The sequence below is a fragment of the Taeniopygia guttata genome, chromosome 2 (genome assembly GCF_048771995.1).
Source record: "Taeniopygia guttata chromosome 2, bTaeGut7.mat, whole genome shotgun sequence".
NCBI lineage: Eukaryota > Metazoa > Chordata > Aves > Passeriformes > Estrildidae > Taeniopygia > Taeniopygia guttata.
The window spans coordinates 113,342,635-113,364,388 of NC_133026.1; the positions used below are offsets into that span (position 1 = coordinate 113,342,635).

Sequence of the window (21,754 nt, forward strand, 5' to 3'; positions counted from 1 at the left end):
GGATAGAGTCATGATGTGCTATTTCCTAAAGGACTTAGATATGAATATTAGAGATCCTTGGCTGTGGTTCAGAGAAGCACCTGGAAGCTTAGATACATGTAATGTCACTTCTCCAGCTGAGAAGGAAAACCAAAAAATAGACTTTCTTAAAATAATATTTCAAAGTCTCACATCCCAGGCACTGTTGTCACACCTAGATGTCCTACTGCATTCGGTATTCCTGCTTTTAGATTAATTTACTCCTGGAAATGGTAAGATGAGTACAAGTTTTAAAGGAAGGATGAAGCAGACAGATGCCTTGGCAAGAGTTTGATTTCTGAAATCATGTTGAATGTCAAGGAGCACTTTCTCAGATCAGTTCATTTATTTGTAGGGCTTCCAGCTGACTTGAGGTGTTCTGTCCTTATGCTATATAGGATTTATGTACTGATATGTTTAGAAAAAAAGTCATTTATGGACCTGGATATACCTTTAATTTTTCAAGTCCAAATTGGTTTTCTCACAAATGCCATTGAGGAGAATTCCATTGCTTCTCATCTAGTTATTCAAGCTTGCTTGCTTCCTTGAAACAAAATTTGTGAATGTATTCATCTCTCTATACATTATCTTTTCCCTCGTATGCGTTTACTTTCACTTGTGAAAGTCATGTATGTTAGTTTTTTATCTTGTCTTTAATAAGCTTTAGTTCATTGTAATGTATTATGTATTATATTTAAAGTATCTGTAGAGAAATGCCACAATCTATAAAATGCAAGCACATATCATATATGGGGAAATTAATAATTTCAGGGAAAGAAATTAAAGTTATGATTGAATCAAAGCAATCCTGTTCTTTGTTTATCAAACAGAAAGTCTGATATGCTCTCACTATGTTAAGAACTTCCAAAACTCATCTGTAATTAAAAAGATGTCATTCCTTTACACAAATAATATAATTAAGTATATGCAAACCATTCAGAGAATAGAAGAGGCTAAATTGTATTTTTCACTCTAAACAGATTATAATTAGTTCCTTGCAGAATGTTTTCCTGATACAATGCACTATTTTCTTGCTGTTGTGGCTATTGTGAATGGGCTGTGCTGCAAAGGCTGAAAGTGGGTATGTACACTCCCACTCTTTGCTATTTAGAGTCTTTCAGGTGCCCACTTTAGAACCATTCAAAAGCATCCTTTTGCTGATTTAAATTGTGATGTTTTTCCTGTGCAAAGCCTGCCTTTCTTTCCTTTTCAGGACAGAACTTTAAAGATCAAATCATATACTGTGGGAAATGTTTAAAGGTTCCGCTTTAGAAAAGAAAGAAACAGGAGCATGCTTTCATGCTTCCTAAGGCCATTTTAGAGAATTCCTGCTTTCCAGTTCTTGTAGAAGTCTGTAGTGGGTGTGCTTATGGTTGCTTGTGTACATATTCACTAGGAATGGTTATTTAGTCTTAATTTCCAAAATCAAGAACCTAAATATAAGACTGATAATACAAGAAGTGAAATACACCAGAAAGCTGCTGCAGTATGCAAGAAGTGTGCAGAGACTGCAAATGAGCAAGTCAGAAAGCTGGTTCATGAGCAGTGGCCCCATAGATCTTGTCCAATTTCTGTTCATTTCTGAGTGGGAAATAAGTCTTCCTGACTGCACCTACATTGCTAAAATTTTTGTTTGAAAGTAATGGAAATATTTTTTATTTCCTCTTTGAAATAGGGTTAAAGATGTTTATATTAATATATACTCAGCAAAGGCATCAATATATTCTAATTAATGAATTATCCATTTAGGGCTACAATAATTCACTTTATTTCTAATCACTCCCAGTGAATTATTTATATAATGACATTTATTAGCAAACTGCCATTTGCATCACTTTTACATCATTCTTCTCATTATTAATTTACTTTCAATAATTCTTTAGCACTTGGTCTCATCAATAAAGAAAAATGAATGGAGCCCATGAAGCATTTAACTTTATCTTAATTCTATATCCCTAATACCATTGCCAATAGCAAAGAGCAGATAAATAATATATTAACTGGCAATTCCTCCCTTTTGTACATTCCCTAGTCTCCTTTTCTCTCCTGTATGCCAGTATCCCTTAGTTTGTTCTGTAAAAGCAGATGATGATTCCCTATTAATGACTATTTGAATAACAGAATTACATAGCTATTGTACTTGCTTCTTTATGTCCCAGACAGTGACAATGAATTAATTAGCATTAGAACAGTGGAAATTCCTATGAGTTTAACATTGTATTTTTTTGTGCATTATTGAATGATTTTACACTTCCTAATGCAAAACTGATGATATCTCTTCAAACCTCTGGGGGAGTATGTGAGGTCATTAAAGTTAGATTTGCAAAGAAAATATATGGATTTCTTGCTCACATTATTTTTTCCTGTGCTGATAATGCTATTCTTGAGTTCTTGTTCAGAGTGGCTTGTCTGTATAGAAAGATTCTTTATCCTATTCATCTACATTTCCCAAATTTTCATTTCATGAGGGAAATGAACTGTGTTTTTTTAAATACTTAAAACATTCCTACATGAAAATTTCAGCTCCCAGGGTTGTCATCAGAGATAATGGATACAGAAAGGCAGCTCAGTGTGAAAAAGCAAATATACACATCAGAAATGAAAACACCAATTTATACCATGTCTCTTTCCTGTCTTCATTGCTGATAGCTTATTTTGTCCATAAAGGAAGATTCCAGAAGTAACTGCGGTGGTTTTTCATGTAGGCTTCTGCATGGGAAGAAAAATTATGAAGTTTTATTAAAAAATTGTTTGTTATTACTTTTATTTTTAAAATGAGGGGGTTTTCAATTCATGGAAGCTCACAACATTATTAGCACCCTGCCAGAGAGGGAGAAACACAGGCAAACAGAATCCCTCCTGCAAGCAATGAATCTCTTTGTACTACACACTGAGCCAAATCTTAGTGTGTTATGCCAAATGAATTGTTTAAATAGATTTTATCTCCATAACTTAAGTTTTTTCTCTTTTAAAATAATCTTTTTTTTGTTTTCTTTCAAAGTAAATAGCAACATGTATTTAGGCTTAAATTTACCATTTTTATTAATACAACTTCTTAAAATTTATAATATTTAAGTAATATATTCTTGATTGCTAAGTTTTAAAGAAAGATGTTTAATTAGGAAGAAAAATACTGGCTATGCATCCAGACCAAAGCTTTTGAAATTATTAAGGAGCTTTTAACAGCAGACAAAAGAACTGTTTTCTTCATGTCAGTTTGATTTACTTCAATAACTAATTCAAAGTTAAGGAACTGCTTAGAAATAGAATAAGCGGAAGCATTATTATCATTAAACAGCCTATGAATAAATTCTCAGTCTGGGATCCTGAGAGTTATGAATTCATTCATTAGCTGTATGTAAAATTAGCTTTGGTAGTAAACCAGTTTTAAATATAAAATGCTTGATACATTTTTCCTCTGTATACAACATTTATTGCAATTTTATTTAAATAATAAATAGACTTGAAAGGCAAGGATTTTGCATTTCAATTGCAATTCCCATTTCCATCCAAAGCAGCTGGATACAAGTCATAAGTAAATAAAAATTAATCTTCTAGTAAAGAAGAATTATAATTAATTTCTACCAGAATGCTATGTAAGTATTTATCATTTGAATAATTGTGCTGAACTATACCATTTTTGAAATGGGAGTGTAAGGTGTTTTTCTGGTAGTGTATGGAAGCAACAGATTAGTTTGAAAGTCAGATTTGTTTCAAAACAGCATTTTTTTTCCCCAAATTTACCTACTGACAAGAATCAAATTCTCTTGAGGAGAAAAGAATAATACATATTTAAAATAAGTATAGAAAGGTCTATTTTTTCAACAATTGTTTTACAGTTTTTGTATTTTCACAATGCCAATGTTTTAGATCTTACAAGAAATAATATCATATCGAATGCTTGAAATATTTGTCAGGTTTTACTAAAATATTATAGTTTAGAGCCTTGTAAATAGGCAATTCTGTGATATATTGGAGATAGAATGGCTATATAAATAAAAATATATAGCCCCCTACTTTAGGAGCATCTTTACTCACTATTTTAATTCAAAGAATTTAATTTAAAGAATTCCAACATTTTAAAAATTAATTTAATTTCCAGATGGAAGAAAATAAGTTCTGATATTTTCTACTTACTAAAATTCTGCTTAAATCTAGTGAAAATATCAAAATGGGCATTTTCTTCCCTCAGCAAGAGTGATGCATTCAGTTTAAATTTCATTATAACAAGAGTAACATAAATTTATTTTGAACATGTAGATTTATGCTCACATTGATGTTGATTTAGTTTATATGTAGATGCTCCTGGCATTTTAGTTAGAAACACTTGGTTGCTTTATATTAGGCTTTTTTAATGACTTATCAAAATCAGAAAATTCATATGCTTTCTTGAAAACTTAAACCAAAGTAGTCCTCTTAAATCACACAGCTGACAGAGACACCTATTCCTGACTTGCTCAAAGTTATGAATTAATCAGTTTGTTTCAGATATGTAATTGCTAGGGACGAGGTTCAGAGTGTGGTTTAATAGCTGCTCTTATTTTTGTGTATCCAGCATTGGGCAATGAAATTTCAGCAGCAAAGGTTCATTTTTCTGAGCTAAAGGAAAAAGAAGAGGTTTTATTGTGCCAGTAGTGGAGAACATATGTAAAGCAGCAAAGATCTCATTGTTTTCAGCCAAGTGCTGGCATACTAATTATGCCTTAACTACATCTCCTGTTTCCTTCTAGGTCTTACTGCTGCGGCATCCCTTGTATCCCTGGCTTGGGCTTTGGCTTCCTACCAAAAGGCCCTCCGTGACTCCCGTGATGACAAGAAACCCATCAGTTACATGGCTGTTATAATCCAGTTTTGCTGGCACTTCTTCACGATTGCAGCAAGGGTCATTACTTTTGCTCTCTTTGCCTCGGTTTTCCAGCTGTACTTTGGGATCTTCATCGTGCTGCACTGGTGCATCATGACCTTCTGGATCGTTCACTGCGAGACAGAGTTTTGCATCACTAAGTGGGAGGAGATAGTTTTCGACATGGTTGTTGGGATAATCTATATCTTCAGCTGGTTCAATGTCAAGGAAGGAAGGACACGCTGTAGGCTTTTCATTTACTATTTTGTCATCCTCTTAGAAAACACCGCCTTGAGTGTTCTCTGGTATCTGTACAAGGCCCCTCCAATCTCCGATGCATTTGCCATACCAGCACTGTGTGTAGTGTTCAGCAGCTTTTTAACAGGCATTGTTTTTATGCTAATGTACTATGCCTTCTTTCACCCCAATGGACCAAGGTTTGGGCAGTCACCAAGCTGTGCTTGTGAGGACCCTGCCGCTGCCTTCACCCTTCCCCCAGAAGTGGCCACGAGCACACTGCGCTCCATCTCCAACAACCGGAGCGTCACGAGCGAGCGGGATCAAAAGTTTGCGGAGAGGGATGGGTGTGTGCCTGTGTTTCAGGTGAGACCCACTGCACCATCCACACCTTCCTCCCGGCCACCAAGGATTGAGGAGTCTGTCATTAAAATCGATCTGTTCAGGAACAGGTACCCAGCATGGGAGAGACACGTGTTGGACAGGAGCCTGAGGAAGGCAATCTTAGCATTTGAATGTTCCCCTGCTCCTCCACGGCTACAGTATAAAGATGATGCCCTTATTCAGGAGCGCTTGGAATATGAAACCACATTGTAAACAAAGCTTGGAGTGGCTCCAACGTTACAGTTCAAATGAAGGGTTGACAGTAGGGCTGTAGGAACAGCTAGACTGCATACGACAAGTAGAGCAACAGCCTATAGTGTTCTTAGTCTGGCTATCATCATGATTATCATTTGATCCACTGTGTGCAGTCTGTCTGCAGGACACTGATACAGCAGCATCATCTGAAAGCCTCAAAAAAACCCTCACCCTGACCCACACATACAAATCAGTTACATCAGCGGGGGGAACTCACCCACCCCCCTTACTGCTATGAAACTCTGACTGCACAGTACTTACAATCAAACCAATAGAAAGGCTCTGACAAGAGCTTTCAGCTTCAGCCAGTAGTGCATTTTATTTTAGAAATGAACAATTGATATTTCCATAATCAATGGCAAAAACAAAAAAAAACCAACACCTTTTCAAAAATAACAAACTGTAGCACACAGTGTTGCTGTTAGGAAAAATGTTTTCTGGGGCAAAAAACAGGAGCTTAGTAGTCTTCAACACTCCCATAAATCAACCATTCCGGTTAGAATAGGTTTGCAAAATAGTTCTTAATTAAAAAGAAACATCATCCTGTTTATAAGGCTGTCAATGGAAAATAAACTAAATTCTGATTAACTAAGTCATTAAAATTAACTCTACCAGAACTGTTTGTTTTCTGTGGAATTTCAAAGTCTTTTTTAAATGCAATTTACCTTCTTGATATTATTTTCAACAGAAAATCTATGCAGCTCACTTCTGGTTTTGAGGAGAAATAAGGAGCTCTAGCACGTAGTGATATTCATTAAATGATAATCATGATTCAGTGTTCAATTTGCAAAAAAAAATGTAAAAGAACAAGTATAGTTTTCATATTCTAAACTTTTTGGAGGACCCCTTTCAGATATTTCAGAAGAAACCACAAGGAGCTGAACACACTGAAACTTCTCCGTTTCAGGACTGAGAATGCATGATTCAGTGTGTGAATGTATGCAGGTGTGACAAGAGACTGACATGCCATACCCTTCTAGTGCCAAATATTGCATAACTGCAAGGTTGATATTGCCTGAGGGACACAACAAGTGGCACAAGCCCTAGCAGAAAAAGAAGCAGGAAAGACCAACCAAGCTCTCAGTGTGTAGAGACAGCTCTGATTTTTCCCACTCAAGGTGAAAGTGATGTCTTTTAAAGGCTTCCAGCCACCTCTTAGTAAGTATGTATAGTATAATAATATAAACAAGTTATGTGGAAGAGCCTCTTCTGCCTGTTCAAGACTGGTTTCCAGACATGTCTAAAAATTAGAATCTCTTGTAACAGAGTGCTTTTGATGCAAGCTTTTGGGTTTTAAATACCTCCCTAAATCTAGCTAAAGGTGTTATACTTTATGTTAAAAGTATCCCCTGATGGTGCTTTCAGATGCATTAAAGGTGCAAGTCAAAATTTGATAGTATTTTTTTTAAAGCTGGTGCAGAGTGAAAAACTCATGGACTATTTCAATATTTTTGTAAAGTAAAAATATGGTATGAAAGGTTACTTTTTATAAACCTCAAATCTTTTAATACATTTCATTCTCTTTATAGCTTAGATTTTAAGAATTGGTCCATGAATTTTATCAAATGACTTTTACAGGTTGACATAAACCTGGTTTTCACACATTATGGATTTGTTTTGCAGTGTAATGCCATATGAAAGCCTACATGGGTACTTTTAGAATACTCTATAAACTGTGGATCCTGCTTCAAATGTAAGTGGCTTGTAAAAACACCAAGTGATTCCATGAGAAATAATTTGCTGTAACTATTTCCATCCATTTTAGGAGAGCAAAGCAGAACTGAAGAGTTACTCTTGTAAATGGCATTGTCAGGATGGAGAAGACCTTATAGTTGGACTGTCAGATATATCCAGTGTAGTCACTGCTGTGTATGCTGCTGGGTAAATTTCTGTCTTTCCTATTACCAATATTTGTACTATGAAATGGCCAAGGTTACACAGACTATGTTTATTTGTATGCATTCAATTATCCATTTTTAATGTTGGCTTTTATTATTAGTGAAATATACGATACCTGTTGTTCTTTGCTGGGGCAAATTCCTCTAAACAAAAACCTTTGGAAGTGCAGGAATCTGCAAAGCAGAGGGAACTTTACACAGATCAGAAAAAATTTATGCTTCAGGGGTTTCTTAGATATTTTCAAATCAAGCAATGGCCAACTGCCTCTACAAATTTTTTTTTTTAATAAAACAAATCTTTGATAGTTCAAACCTGAAGGTTTTTACAAAGTGATTACCCTTTCCATCATGGAGATACAGCTGATTATTCAGAGAAAAGCACTCATGTTTTTCAGAAAATATACCACTGCAAGAACTGCTAAAAAAAGATCTTGGAAGCAAGTCCTTTGTCCTGTCATATTCAATAGACCCTTCACTCCAGAATCCAATTCCTGTTCACAAGAGGGAATTGCTGTTTTTCTTCACAAAGAAAGCAAGTGTAAGTGATGTGAGGGTTTCTTTTGGAGGCAGTTTTAAGTGTTTGCTGCTGCTTTAGCAACTCGGAAATTGAAGCCTGAGTGAGGCACAGTGGGCAGCCTTCTCAAGCTTCAGACTCTCACCAGCAGCTCCTGGGGAGAGGGGCAGCATCGCTGCTGTCAGCGAGGCTCTGCCTCTTCTGATGTTCCTCTCATCCTCTCACTCTTCCTCAGAGCTGGGAGCCCTTTGGCCAGGCTTACAGAATTCAAGAAAAGTTGCTTCATATGGAATTTAAAGGGTTAAGGTCTTCACCAGAGCTTGCACTGCAAGGTTTCTGAAGAGGGTTTGGGATTAATTTGTTTGATTTGCTTTTATTTGGTTTCAGACGGAAGGACACAGGTGTTATTTATCTGTGCGGTTTTTCATGCCTAGAATTTATTTTCTTCATCTCACAGCATTTTTAATTTTTTAAACTAATGTTTGCAAAAATGTTTATCTTAAGCATACTACTGCAGGATGTGAGTTCAGAGTGACATATATATGTGTTTGTAGAGTGACATATATATGTGTTTGTGCATATATATTTTTATATATGCAGCACTACATATATACACCTTGTCCTCAGAAATCAATACAATGGTTTGAGGCAGGGGTAGAAGTTCTTATACACTAAGTCAAAATTTGCTCTCCAAAATCTTGCCCTATTACATTCATAACATCAGTGTTACCTGCACTGAGATCAGGGCAGTGACTGAAATCTAAACACTCTGATGACTGCATAGACAGTTTCCTAATTTGCATTGCTGTGATTTGTCACATTAAGAGCTGTAAGAATTTTTTATAGAAATTGCCAAGAGTAAACATAGTTCATGTTGAAATTCCATTATGGCCTTATGGACAGTTAATAATCAATATGCACTCTTCTTTTTGCCACAGACAGTTCTAAAATCAATAAAGTTCAACTGAGACAGCAATAGCAAAAATAAAAATAAAAAAAAAGGACTTGTAAAAAACATGAAATTTTGCTTTTGAAATAATGAAAACATCAAGCCTTTTACATTTCACATAAGAATACAGGAATATTAAAAAATCATATTTTCATATTTACATTCTGGCAAAAAAAAAGCAATCACATCTATTTACTAGAAATAAGACTTACAGGAGCATTGTTCTAATGAGCCAATCACACTTAGCAGCAGACTTAATGGTAATTTATCTGGTTAAAAACTTGGTCCTAAAATTTTGAGAGCTGTGGATTTGTCTGTTGCAGAAAAGACAATTCACCTATTATCACTAATTAAATAAAGGTAATGTATACCCATGTTCATTTTGAAAACATGCAAGAAAATGTAAGAGAAAACTTTTACTTATTTTAAAAGCTGTTTATTCTGTTATGGGATAATTTTTCTTTTAAAAGTTCTTTACAAATATGTGCAATACTTTCTTTCCATGTATATTTAATAATGATAATACTAATTTCCAATTTTGTTTATGTCAATTTAAAAATGCTCCTTGTGACAGAACAATGTTTCTTTGCTTGGGTTATATGGACTTGATGACATATATACAATATTCTCATTGTCAAATCAACGAATTTTCTATTAACTAATTTTTAGAAAATTGGACAAAATTTTCCTTCCAAATTTTAATGCTAGGTCTAATCTGCCTGATTTTAATCAGAGAAGGAAAATTACATATTTATTGGCAATTTAATTTTTAATACCTGGAGAATAGCTATTAAACCTGTATTAGTTTAAAACATACAATGGTCTTTCCAATACATCATTATGTCCCCAAAAGAGCAATTCATAAGTGGTACTAAAAGTAGAAGTGCTGCTTTATTTGGAAAGGGACTCCCAATCATGCAATATGTTCATTTACTTTTTATTGGCCAGCAAAATATTCACAACTGGACTGTTGGGCTTTTTACAACACAAATTAAACAAGTTTGAAGTGCTTGTGATTTGATCGTATCATTCCTAAGGAGCCTTAAAAGTGGCACTGTACTGAGTTTTATTTGGCTCTGCCAGTGATTCAGCTTCCAAAGCCACTGCCCTTTCTTTGCTCCCTGCCTGAAGCTGTGCAATCCAGAGTGACTGAGATGCTGTGATTTACTCTGTACCCCCTGCACTGCCTGCACAATGCCAAGGAAAAGACTTCAGCAGATTTCCTGGGGTCCTACAGCTGCCTCTCTTACATCTGTGCATGGTGGGAAGCAGAGCAAATTGCATCTGTCCATCCATCTAAACAAGCCTGTGTAAGCTAAACCTTTACAAGATGTGTGTGATGAAATTAATCACAACTCTTGTCCATAGATCTACAAGCCCAACACTGCAATTACTAATTCTGCAATGTAACAACACAGGGCATAGGAAGAATTATCTAAATACACAATAAGCCATTTAATTTCACTACTTGTAGCAATTATACTAGCTCACATAGAGCTCACACTCTCAGCAGAAAGCCAAATCGAGTAAGTGGCAAACAGCCATTTGTGTACCAGAGACATTAAGTTATAAGATCCTCACTTGACTGTTTATAGGACTATGTCTTTTCATTATAGCAATGAATCCATTCCTCTTTATTCTGGTAAAAGAGATAAAATACAAAATGAGAACAGATTCTTTTAAATCTGGGAATAAAAAAAAAAAATGACACAACAAATTACTGTATTTCCCCTGTAGTTATTTTTTAAAACACTTTCTGCCATCATTTTCACTTGGCTGCAAATAGCTGAGTGATCTGCGTCTGAGATGATTTCTCACATCTGGTAGGAGCAGACTTCATTACAGGAGAGACAGGGATGATATTACCAGGCCTTGTTCATGCAAAGTTAGGGGAATGGTGCCACTACGAAGACATCATTTACAAAGCTGCTTTAATACATGAGGAGTCTCCTGGCACCATTTATTTTACCTCAGTGACCTCAGTTCAGGACCTTGGTGAGATTTACTTCACTGGTATGAATATACTAAATCAGGCCCTGGCCTAGAGTGAACTACAGGAATTTAGACCATGGTAGTGGAAGTCTTCACCTCTTCACTCCAAACTGAAGTCAGCTGGAGATTTGCTTAATGCCAAAAAGCCTGCATGGCACTTGGCTCAGCCTGAAATACATACGCTAAACTTAGTGCTGACTCAGCATGAATCAAAGATTTCTTACTCCTTCCTTTTTAGTTCAAACATTCAAGATTATTCCCGCTTTGACTGAGTTACTGTTTTGTGATCCTTTTAAGAAGACTTTGAAAAACGTCTCTGAAACCAGTCATTTCCAGTGATTCTTACAAAAGCCAATTCCTGGCCAGTACATTCATTAAAAGGAACCTTTTCTAACTGCGTAAGCTTGGCTCCTGTACTTACATTTTTCTCTAAATGCTTTGCGTTTAATTCTGACACAGAGGATCTTATATACCCATTAGTAAACCCTGTGCCTACTCTAAATCCTAGGGCAAAGACAACAGATATGCAAGATTCAGGACAAAAGGTCCTCTTCAGCACACTTGGGGGTGATTTGCATGAGCCAGAGAAGACAGACAGAAGCTTGTGTATAATCACAACAGTCTTATACATATAATTGTTATATTCATTGAGAGAGATTTAAAGAAATTATAAGTGACCAACTAATAGAAAGATCAAATCTCAACTTCTATATGCAAGGTGGCGTAAAATAAAATCAGCCAAGAAACTTCAAAGTGTAACCAAAAATCTCCTTTCAAGGAATGGTTGGAATAAATTTTAAAATGTAACAGATTTGTCAATGTAACAAAATTCAACACTCATAGAAAGAATGTTATGATTTCTGTAAGTTTTCTTTATCTGTAGGTTTCAGCTTCTTACTTCAGATAACTCTGGAAACAATTGCTTCTGGCATGCTGCAGCTCTAGGAATGCTAGCAGCTTTTCCACTCAAAATCCGTTCTCCTATAGGAAAGTCCACATCCTTTTAACAAAGCATTGAGTTTGGGGTAGTTTTTTCCACTGAACTAAACCTCACAAAAGCATTTTTTTAGTATTAAATAGGTGTGTCCACTTAGCACTTAGCATGTAATGTTACTGCAAAACAGAATTTCACAGATCAGTGATTTCTTCAAGGTAAAAATGCTGCTGGTTGAATGTCTAGAAGAGCCTGCAAAGACACAACACAATGCCAAGGCAAGGCATAGACTGCATTTTTGTGCTACAAGTGTGCTCAAGCAAGGCCTGGTCATAGTCCAGCACTCTCTTCCCCACCTCATGCACCAAAGAGCTCACAAAAGAGAGTAAAGCCACGTGCATGGACTGAATGAAAGCCACAACACTTGGGAGCAGATACCGGGCACATTGCAGCACAGGTGCAGAGGCTGGCACAGGCACGTCAGGGGTCTCAGGCTCATACTATTCCTCCAAACTGCATTAACTAGGAGCTCCTGAACATTTTCAATGCCAGATATTCAAGGACCGAAGATTTGCCTCCTGGGCTTGGTCTTCACAGCACAAAGTTAGGTCAGCTGTTATCTCCCACCTAAACCTGTCAGGATCTTCTGAGCAGGCATTCTCCTGTCCATTTCACCTGAAATAACTGGGTCCTCTGTGGTGCTATCAGATGGAGCTTTGCACTGAAATACTCTTGAGGGCTTTTCCAGCAGTAAATTGGTGGTGAGCAGAGACCAAGTGGAGAGCCAGATTCAGTGATCTCTTCATCTAGCAATGATTCATATCTTTAGCTGCTATCTCTCAGGGGAAGGATATAGGGCTGCATGCTGGTGAGGAGAAGGGCAATGCTCTCTGCCTCATATTTTGAGCTGTTCTTCCTCTTTATGGAAAATGTAAATGTGAACATACAAATGTAGACATGTGCAGTGTAGACATACGTCTAGTATTTTGACATGTTCAGTCTCTTTAGTGTTGAGGACACTGAAATTGCTGAGCACATTCAGCGCCATTGCCTACACGCAGCCAGAGTAATGTCTGCAGGAAACATCTGGGGCAGAAGCAAAAATCACTTTGCTCACCTTCCAACCTGACCAAAAGCTGTATGAACATGGTTAGCACTGTGAAAAAGCCTGAATCTCTTTACATGCTGCCTTGAACCAGGTCTATTAATGCACTGTGTGCTGTTCTGGGCAAGTTCACATGGTTTTTCCTTGGAGCTCAGACAGATTTTGTATGGACACCAGAGCTGCACTTGTAGCTTATCTGTAGCTCCCTGAACCCAAGTTTCACTTTGAGATTCCAGCTACTTTGCCAAACAAAGATCAGTTTGGGCTAAGCAAAAGGCAAACAGGATCTGTGCTATCTAGCAAAGCATATGGAGCAGACTTGGTTTCTCTGGACCATAGCTGTGTGCAAATTGCCCAGGTTGTGGTGAATGCAAGACATTCAGTGTCCACACCACACTATAATGAATATTCTATGTGAAAGTGTTTGGTTTTATCATAGTAAAAATAGTAGGACCTTATCACATGCTTGGGAGCAAATTTACAATTTCAAATGCATTATATGTGTGTGTGTGTGTGTGTGTGTGTGTGTGTGTGTGTGTGTGTGTGTGTGTGTGTGTCTGTATACACATGACAGTGAGTCCTGAGATTCTATTAGGATTCAATCATACAGTTCATTTAAATCTTAAGCCTAAAACAAAAACAAAAACAAAAACAAAAACAAAAAATCAGGAGCAGTTTCATCAAGGAAAGCAAGTGGGAACTGTAAAATAAAAAAATATATTATTGGAAAATACATTCTAGTCATTATTGGAAACAGCCTTGTGATTTAGTGTGCCAGCACTTTAAGAAAAAGTTATGGAGAAAATACGTCTAATGCTGTACTTCATATCTTAAATATTTTGGTAAAAGACTCGAGCAGGGATAATTGTGTAAAATAAAAAAGGATTTATCACATTTACTTAAGGAAGAAAACAATCATATAGAAAAATGGCAAAGGGATCAATTAAACTTTTGTTTCATGTAATGTAATGTTGGTTGTATTTGTTTCACCATCAGTTATCATTGTCAGTAGCTTATGAAGGAAATAACATGCAATAATTAGGATGGTTTACTTGCATTTTGACTGAAGAATGCTAATTGGGTTTGTTATCCAACGCATGCAATTTCCTGATGCAAGCTGTTGGAAGGAAAGACTTGCTCTTGCACAGATTATATACCGAAGATAAATTTCAAATGCATGCATTTGGAAATGATACTCAGTTTAAATGTATCATGCATATGCAGTAACTATTTCTGAAATTCTAACTCCTGATGCTTTTTCAATATGTTCTGCTTTATTATGTGTCAATCCCAGACTGTTTCCCAGAAAATATTTGATGAGAATTCATTTTAAATTTTATGCAGCTGAGGAAAAGACTACTAGCCAGTGAAGGCACTTGCTTCTCTGAAGTTCAGATATATGTCTAGAGTTCCTGACCTGTGTCACTATTCACCATTAAGGACAATGTTTGAAAAAACAAGTACGTTTCTGGGGAGACCTGTTATATGGTCATAGAGATCTGAAATTGTCATGAGTGGGTAAGATAGTGGCAGTAACTACAGAGGAAGAGTTCAAAAGTAGTCACTAATGACTTTGAGCGTCATTCCCTGAATTTCTGCTTTGGGACACATATTGTCCTCCTGTCAGCCAGCATCCACATGTGCTGGGATCACCCCCGGCACCTGCACTGTGGTGTCCACTCTGGCTCAAAGTGCAGGCAGCTTGTTTCCAGCTCCAGTTCTCCCTGGGTTATTGGACTGGCCCATGGGACATATTTCACTGAGAACACTTAAGCTATCGGTGAGACTGCCACACCAATCTGGACAGGATTTAGCCTATAGATAGCACTATATGGACAATGAAAAATCTTCCTTTGTCAGCAGAGAGGGCAGCTGCCACTATTTATAGTCACAAAGTGCCAACATATTGCCATGTATTTGTGGTTGCTATTGATTCCTTCTTTTTCATTTTATTGGAACTGCTTAGAACTTGTTGAGCTGCACCTAGGTTGATTTACAGCTAATTAATTCAACAGACATTTTTAATCTTGCAAATGTGTGGCTTGTAATACAGTAATCAAGGTCCTATGAGCAAACATTAATCAGTTCAGAATGAAAAAAAAAAACATTGTTAGCTGTGTTCAGTGAGGTCCCCACATTGGAAAGAGAGATCTAGAAGAAATGCAACATTAATAAGTCATCCTAGCTAAGATTTCATCATTAATCTTGTGAAACATCTATTTGATTCATTTCATATATGCAAGGAGTTGTATTTTAAAGAGGATTCATAGGGTTGAGACAGCTTTATTTACCATCAATGTGAAACTGGCCAAATTTCCTTCTGCTCATTGATACATCTTATCAGCAAAAAGCCATTCTATCCAGCAGCAGTATAATTTCATTTTTGAGATGGCTGTACTGATTGTCCAACTCTTTATCCTGGAGAAATTACTGTAGCAAAAAACATACTTCCTTTAGCAACAGCAGTAAGAACTGAGTGAATGAATGAAGAAAATACTGATTTTCACTGCTTTTAACACACAGCTGGATTTTAGCTACTTTGACATGAAGCAGAAGGTTAAAAAAATAAACAATGCTGCTTACAGAGGCATCTGAATAATGGAAGGCTTGTGATTAGCAAAGCACTTAATTTTTTTTCATCATCAGAAACAGTGTAGCTTAGTACACTTACAGTTTTATAAAAATCGGCAAGAATGAGTGGGTGGTTTAATATTTAACTCTTGTACTTGTAGGAAGACAATTATGGCAACATGAGACTCAGCAAGGGCTCTGGCTTGGGACCCTCCTGATACAGAATTTTCAGGCGGGATGAAGGCACAGACCCCTCCAGTCAGGCTGCACAGGGCACACATGTTATTGTGGAAGCGTCTCCCCAAGTGACCTTAGCAGGGAGGCCAAACATCAAAAAGACATGAAAGCAAAAGGATGATTCCCCTGGTCAAGATTAAGAGATATTTGTGAAACACTGTGGAAAAGCTGCCCCTGCTGTTTCAGTGGATAAAAGGAGGAACAGCGTCTTTTAACAGCAAAAAAAAAAAAAAAAAAAAAAAAAACAAAACAAAAACAAACAAAAAAAAACCACCCAAAACTCAAACCAACAAACCTTGATGCCAAAATACTATTTATAGTGCAATTACGATCTCCTCGGGGAAAGACATTGACTGAGAAAATTCTTTATGTGTTACAAACTAACTGAAACACACCAGGAGACAGTGAAAGATACTTCTTATATATAACTTTGTTGCTCTTGACAGAGCTGTTTATTAGCAATAAGATACAAAAGTGTCTCAAACTAAGGCCTGGGAGACGAAGATTTTGTGTGGCAGTATGCCAGTGATCATTAGATTTAGAAATGATAGATCTTTATAATAGATTATGGGTAAAAAACCTAATTACCTTCTTTTTGGAGGATAAATCTCAGATGGCTTCCACAAGAAATATAATGTTTAGAACAGGCTCAAGACATGGTATTTTCTGTATATGAAGTATTATAGGCTTGGTGTTGCTCGACTGGTTGTGCATTTTCTCATGCTCTCAATTTCTCCCACAGTATGTCCATGAGCAGATAGTGGATTTGCAGGTGCATGTTCCTTTATTGCTAACAGTCCTCACATCCACTTCTTCATGCACAGCTGAGCAACACACACATGGGACAGTGTAAATGTTTAGGGCAGGAAAAAAAATGGGGAAAATGGAGATCAGTAGATATGGCAGAAGCCTTATAATTAGGAAAGAGCCCTGAAGCTTTAGAGTAGGTGAGCCTTCATAGCATATGTTCACGCTCAGGTATTCTGTCACTCAGCTCCTCACGGAAATTACTGCTGAAAGACTTCCAGTTATATTAGATGTTATCATAAATTCTTGCTTGTTTAGTAGCAGAAACCATCTCATCCTGATTTAAGTAGAAAACACTGTGGAGTTATCTGCAACCTCATGCATGATCTGTAAGTGTAGGATATTACAATAAATCTGTTTTATTCAAAGATTTACTCAGAAAAGTTGGCAAAGTTTATTAGATACTGTTCTGATGTTTTTCCTTGCTTCCATTTTTTTCTTGCATGTATGAGTCTCATATGAAAACCTCACCAATGAGAAAAGGTAATGCTCAGGTTATCTAAGAAACTTCCTTTTCTCATGTCATAGTACAAAACTCAAAAATTCCTCTGCATAACACCTGGCTATGGGGTAACTTCTATAATTAAGATGAAAAACAGTTTAAAATGCAAACACTGAAGTAATTTTCTCAATTGCAAAGCAGAAATTTTATTAAAGACAGCTGTCATATCTTGATTTTACTTCAGGTCAGCTTGTTTTACTTCATCATTCCAAAGCCTTGGTATGTGCCCATAGCAACCTAAAAATCGGTATCTTTTGTTTCTGAGGTAATTTCTGACTCACAGAACAGCCCATAATAGGGATCATGTTAAATTAGCAAACAAGGATCTGCTATTCCAGTGCAGTTCTTCTTTACCAGGACTGCAGTTCCTTTAAATCAATTCCTATTGATTCTCAAGGGCAGAAACTGTCCCCTGTGTAATTTGTTCTGCTTGAGGGGACAGATATTTTACTGTCTCTTCTCTGAGTTCTGTATTATTAACAAGGTAATATTTATTCTAACAAATGAGAATCACTGTATGTTCCTGCAGGTGCTATTCTGCGTATAAGAAAATCTCAACAGGGGCAGCCACCTCTGTTGTTCTTCCCTTGCTCACCTGCCTCTTTAATCAAATGTTAACTTAACAACTGTTATTTCACGTGCTGCAGAGCCAAGCAAAACCCACTTTGGCTTCTGGATTTGACCTGTGGCATTGGCAAATGGGAGATTCATCTTCTCACTGTAAGCTGAGTACAGGGGAAATGGCACTCTCTGGGATGCAATAAACATTGTTCATTATCATATTGGTTTTATAGCAATTTTCCAGGGTACAGCTATCCTTTCAAACTTTGTGCAGCCTCCGTAATCTTCTTGTATTAAAAACAAAAAGCAAAAAGCAAAAAACAAAGGGAAAGAAGGAAAGGAAAGGAAAGGAAAGGAAAGGAAAGGAAAGGAAAGGAAAGGAAAGGAAAGGAAAGGAAAGGAAAGGAAAGGAAAGGAAAGGAAAGGAAAGGAAAGGAAAGGAAAGGAAAGGAAAGGAAAGGAAAGGAAAGGAAAGGAAAGGAAAGGAAAGGAAAGGAAAGGAAAGGAAAGGAAAGGAAAGGAAAGGAAAGGAAAGGAAAGGAAAGGAAAGGAAAGGAAAGGAAAGGAAAGGAAAGGAAAGGAAAGGAAAGGAAAGGAAAGGAAAGGAAAGGAAAGGAAAGGAAAGGAAAGGAAAGGAAAGGAAAGGAAAGGAAAGGAAAGGAAAGGAAAGGAAAGGAAAGGAAAGGAAAGGAAAGGAAAGGAAAGGAAAGGAAAGGAAAGGAAAGGAAAGGAAAGGAAAGGAAAGGAAAGGAAAGGAAAGGAAAGGAAAGGAAAGGAAAGGAAAGGAAAGGAAAGGAAAGGAAAGGAAAGGAAAGGAAAGGAAAGGAAAGGAAAGGAAAGGAAAGGAAAGGAAAGGAAAGGAAAGGAAAGGAAAGGAAAGGAAAGGAAAGGAAAGGAAAGGAAAGGAAAGGAAAGGAAAGGAAAGGAAAGGAAAGGAAAGGAAAGGAAAGGAAAGGAAAGGAAAGGAAAGGAAAGGAAAGGAAAGGAAAGGAAAGGAAAGGAAAGGAAAGGAAAGGAAAGGAAAGGAAAGGAAAGGAAAGGAAAGGAAAGGAAAGGAAAGGAAAGGAAAGGAAAGGAAAGGAAAGGAAAGGAAAGGAAAGGAAAGGAAAGGAAAGGAAAGGAAAGGAAAGGAAAGGAAAGGAAAGGAAAGGAAAGGAAAGGAAAGGAAAGGAAAGGAAAGGAAAGGAAAGGAAAGGAAAGGAAAGGAAAGGAAAGGAAAGGAAAGGAAAGGAAAGGAAAGGAAAGGAAAGGAAAGGAAAGGAAAGGAAAGGAAAGGAAAGGAAAGGAAAGGAAAGGAAAGGAAAGGAAAGGAAAGGATTCCCCAACTTTTAATTGTTCCTCCTCAGCATTCATTGTTCTCTTGATATTTGCAATGTGCAAGGAGCAAGTCATTTAATTCACATTGAATATTGCAAATGGTTTCCTACAACATATATTAATTTAAAGAGCATATTCTCCATTCGTTACAGCAAAATTTATATTAATATAAGCCTAACTAATTTGTGTGTTCTTCCACCTTCCATTTCTTAATATGCAGAACTCCAAGTCTGTTTTCAGGTTGACTGCTGGATTTGATTTGGTTTGGGGAAATGTACTGAAGTGTTTCTAGGCTATTAGTAAAACAAAGGAGCCTTCCAAAGCAATTTCAGATGAGGTAAATGATTGTAAAAGACAGACTTGACAACAGTTGTGCTGACAAAATCATCTTCAATGATTTTTTTGCTAAGGAAAAAAAAAAAAAACCAAAGCCAACAAAAATATATTCTTAGAAGACAAATGGAGAAACTTTGCCTGGTGCACATATCAGTAAGTCACACTTACACCAATGCTCTATCCAGAACATTTATTATACTGGGATTTGCTTTGATTACAGGGAGCTTATAAACATAAAGGGCTTCCCTGATGATCCACCACAGAAAATGAATTACTTTCTTTTGACTTTAGTGGAGTCCAATAAGCCCCACGAGAAAGCACATGGGCATTTTGCTTTTAAATTTTGCAGCACCAGTCTAAGTAAAATTTATTTTTTAAGGAATCTCTTCAGTAGCTAGTTTACAGTGCACTAGAACATTACTGTCAAGTGAAGTTTTCAGTCTTTCTGCACCCAATACTGCTCTGGCTAAGTTTTTGAAAATGTCTTAGGAAGAAATATCAGTCTTTATATTAAAATAAAGTCTACTGGAAATAATACTAAAGCATTTCTAGGTCTTCCAATTCTGTTAGTCACTGGATGAGGCCAAGATACCTCACTGGATTCCAGGCTAAATGAAAATATCTATTTAAATTTTCAGAAAGCTTGTGAATATATTAATTATATTTTAATATTTTCTATTAAATAAAAACTGTCACTTGAGCTATATATTTCAATTTCAGTTTCAAGACAAATATATCTCTTTTTGTAGAAAGCCCAAGTCACTGGATTCCAGGGAAAAACTTGGGAAGTGAAATTTTTCCCTAAGCTGACGCAAGACTCCTGTTTTTCTACCCAGCCTTCTATCTAGCCCTCCATTATGCTTGCCTGTCATTCTTCACGACTAAAATCCCTGAAAATGGACCTAGCATTTGTATCCTGACAAATTTCATCACATTCTTTACTGCTGGGTCATAAAACAGTTGGACAGAGGCAGCTCAATGGCGCAAGAATAGGGATGAGGCAGGGCAGGTAATCCTCTTCCAGTTTCTCCAATGGCTACCAGTGACACAACTGAATTGCTGATGGGAAGGGAGGACTGCTTCTTCTTGGGGCAAGTGTTGGTTGTGAGTACTGAGATGAGGAAATATTTGTATTTTGAAAGGAAATGTGGCAAATGATAGTTATGACACAGTGTAGAGAATGTCGTCATATGTCAAGTACTCACAATACTAACACACTGAAACATCAAGTTGGATTCCCTGCACTGTAGAGGATTGTCTTTTCTGTTGTTTCACATGCTGAAAAATGATTTTTGCATCCATTGCAGAAGTGTGCCTTTTAGCATCTTTGTGTTTTATGAAATCAGACCCAAAAAATATTTCTCCCCTCTTTAAAATCAGAGCATCTTTTTCTGCTTAGGTTTACCTAAAAATATAAAAACTTGACTTCTCTGAGAAACTCCCTCTCATGATTACAAAATCTGAGCAAGAGAGCAGCAATTTCTGACAAAAATTTTGAGGAAATCTGTAATATAATGCCACTTCAAGAAATCTCACAGTCCAGTCTTTTAATTTTCCATCTAGTTCTAACAGAAAAAATTAAAAGGCAATGATGTGCAGGAAGTCCAAAAGTAATTAGCCTTTACCGTGTCTGCCACCATAGTACATAAATTCAGCACTCTGTGAACATTAGCAACTCCTCATTTTGGGTTGCCAGAGATTCAGTTAGCCAAAATCACACATCACTTTTGAAAGTTATATTTCCAAAACAGTGAGCTTAGAAGGATAAAATTAAAGGGAAAAAAGTGGGGGGAAATAAAGGGCTTCAGGATTTTCTCGTTTAATAGAAAATAAGAATACGAAATGGCATATGCTCACAGTTCGGAAGGACGCATCCTACTTTTTCACAGGCCAATTAAAAAATAAAGGAAAACCACTCACATCAGAACTATTTCAGTTTGTGCTGCTCACTGCTGTGATGGTTCTCAAGCCAGGTGCAGCATTCATGATAGTAAATTGCACACACCCATGTTGTGGCCATGAGCACAGGGGTCTAACAGTAGGGCTCAGAAGAGCTGGCGCACCGCATGTTTTAATGTGATTTCAGTTTTAAGTTGCTGTTACTGAAGACAGGAACACATCTCCAAATTGACCTGTCTCCTACAAGTAGGCGGGATTTTTTGTGAATTTTATTCCCGGAGCTTGAAGACTTTCCATGCACCTGTGCACTCTATTCGGGCATTTTGGTAAAGAAATCTGTATGCTTATCTTTCTAGACAGGAATGGAAGGGAAAGCTGGATCTGCCTCTGTGCCA

General features: G+C 36.9%; 1 protein-coding gene across 2 annotated transcripts in view; it reads left to right on the plus strand.

Annotated features, from left to right (window-relative positions):
- The window catches only part of XKR4 (XK related 4), a 221,281-nt gene extending 203,153 nt beyond the window's left edge, over positions 1-18,128 (plus strand). The window contains exons 3-4 of one of the 2 annotated variants that reach the window (XR_012054144.1): positions 4,749-6,895; positions 7,503-18,128. Coding sequence is in view for 1 of the 2 variants with exons in the window: in XM_002196888.6 (XP_002196924.3) it covers positions 4,749-5,695 (947 nt within the window). In the remaining variant the exon portion in view is untranslated. Of the gene's footprint in view, positions 1-4,748 lie in introns of both variants that reach the window. The other variant, XM_002196888.6, reaches the window with a different exon arrangement.
- The last annotated feature ends 3,626 nt before the right edge of the window (positions 18,129-21,754 follow it).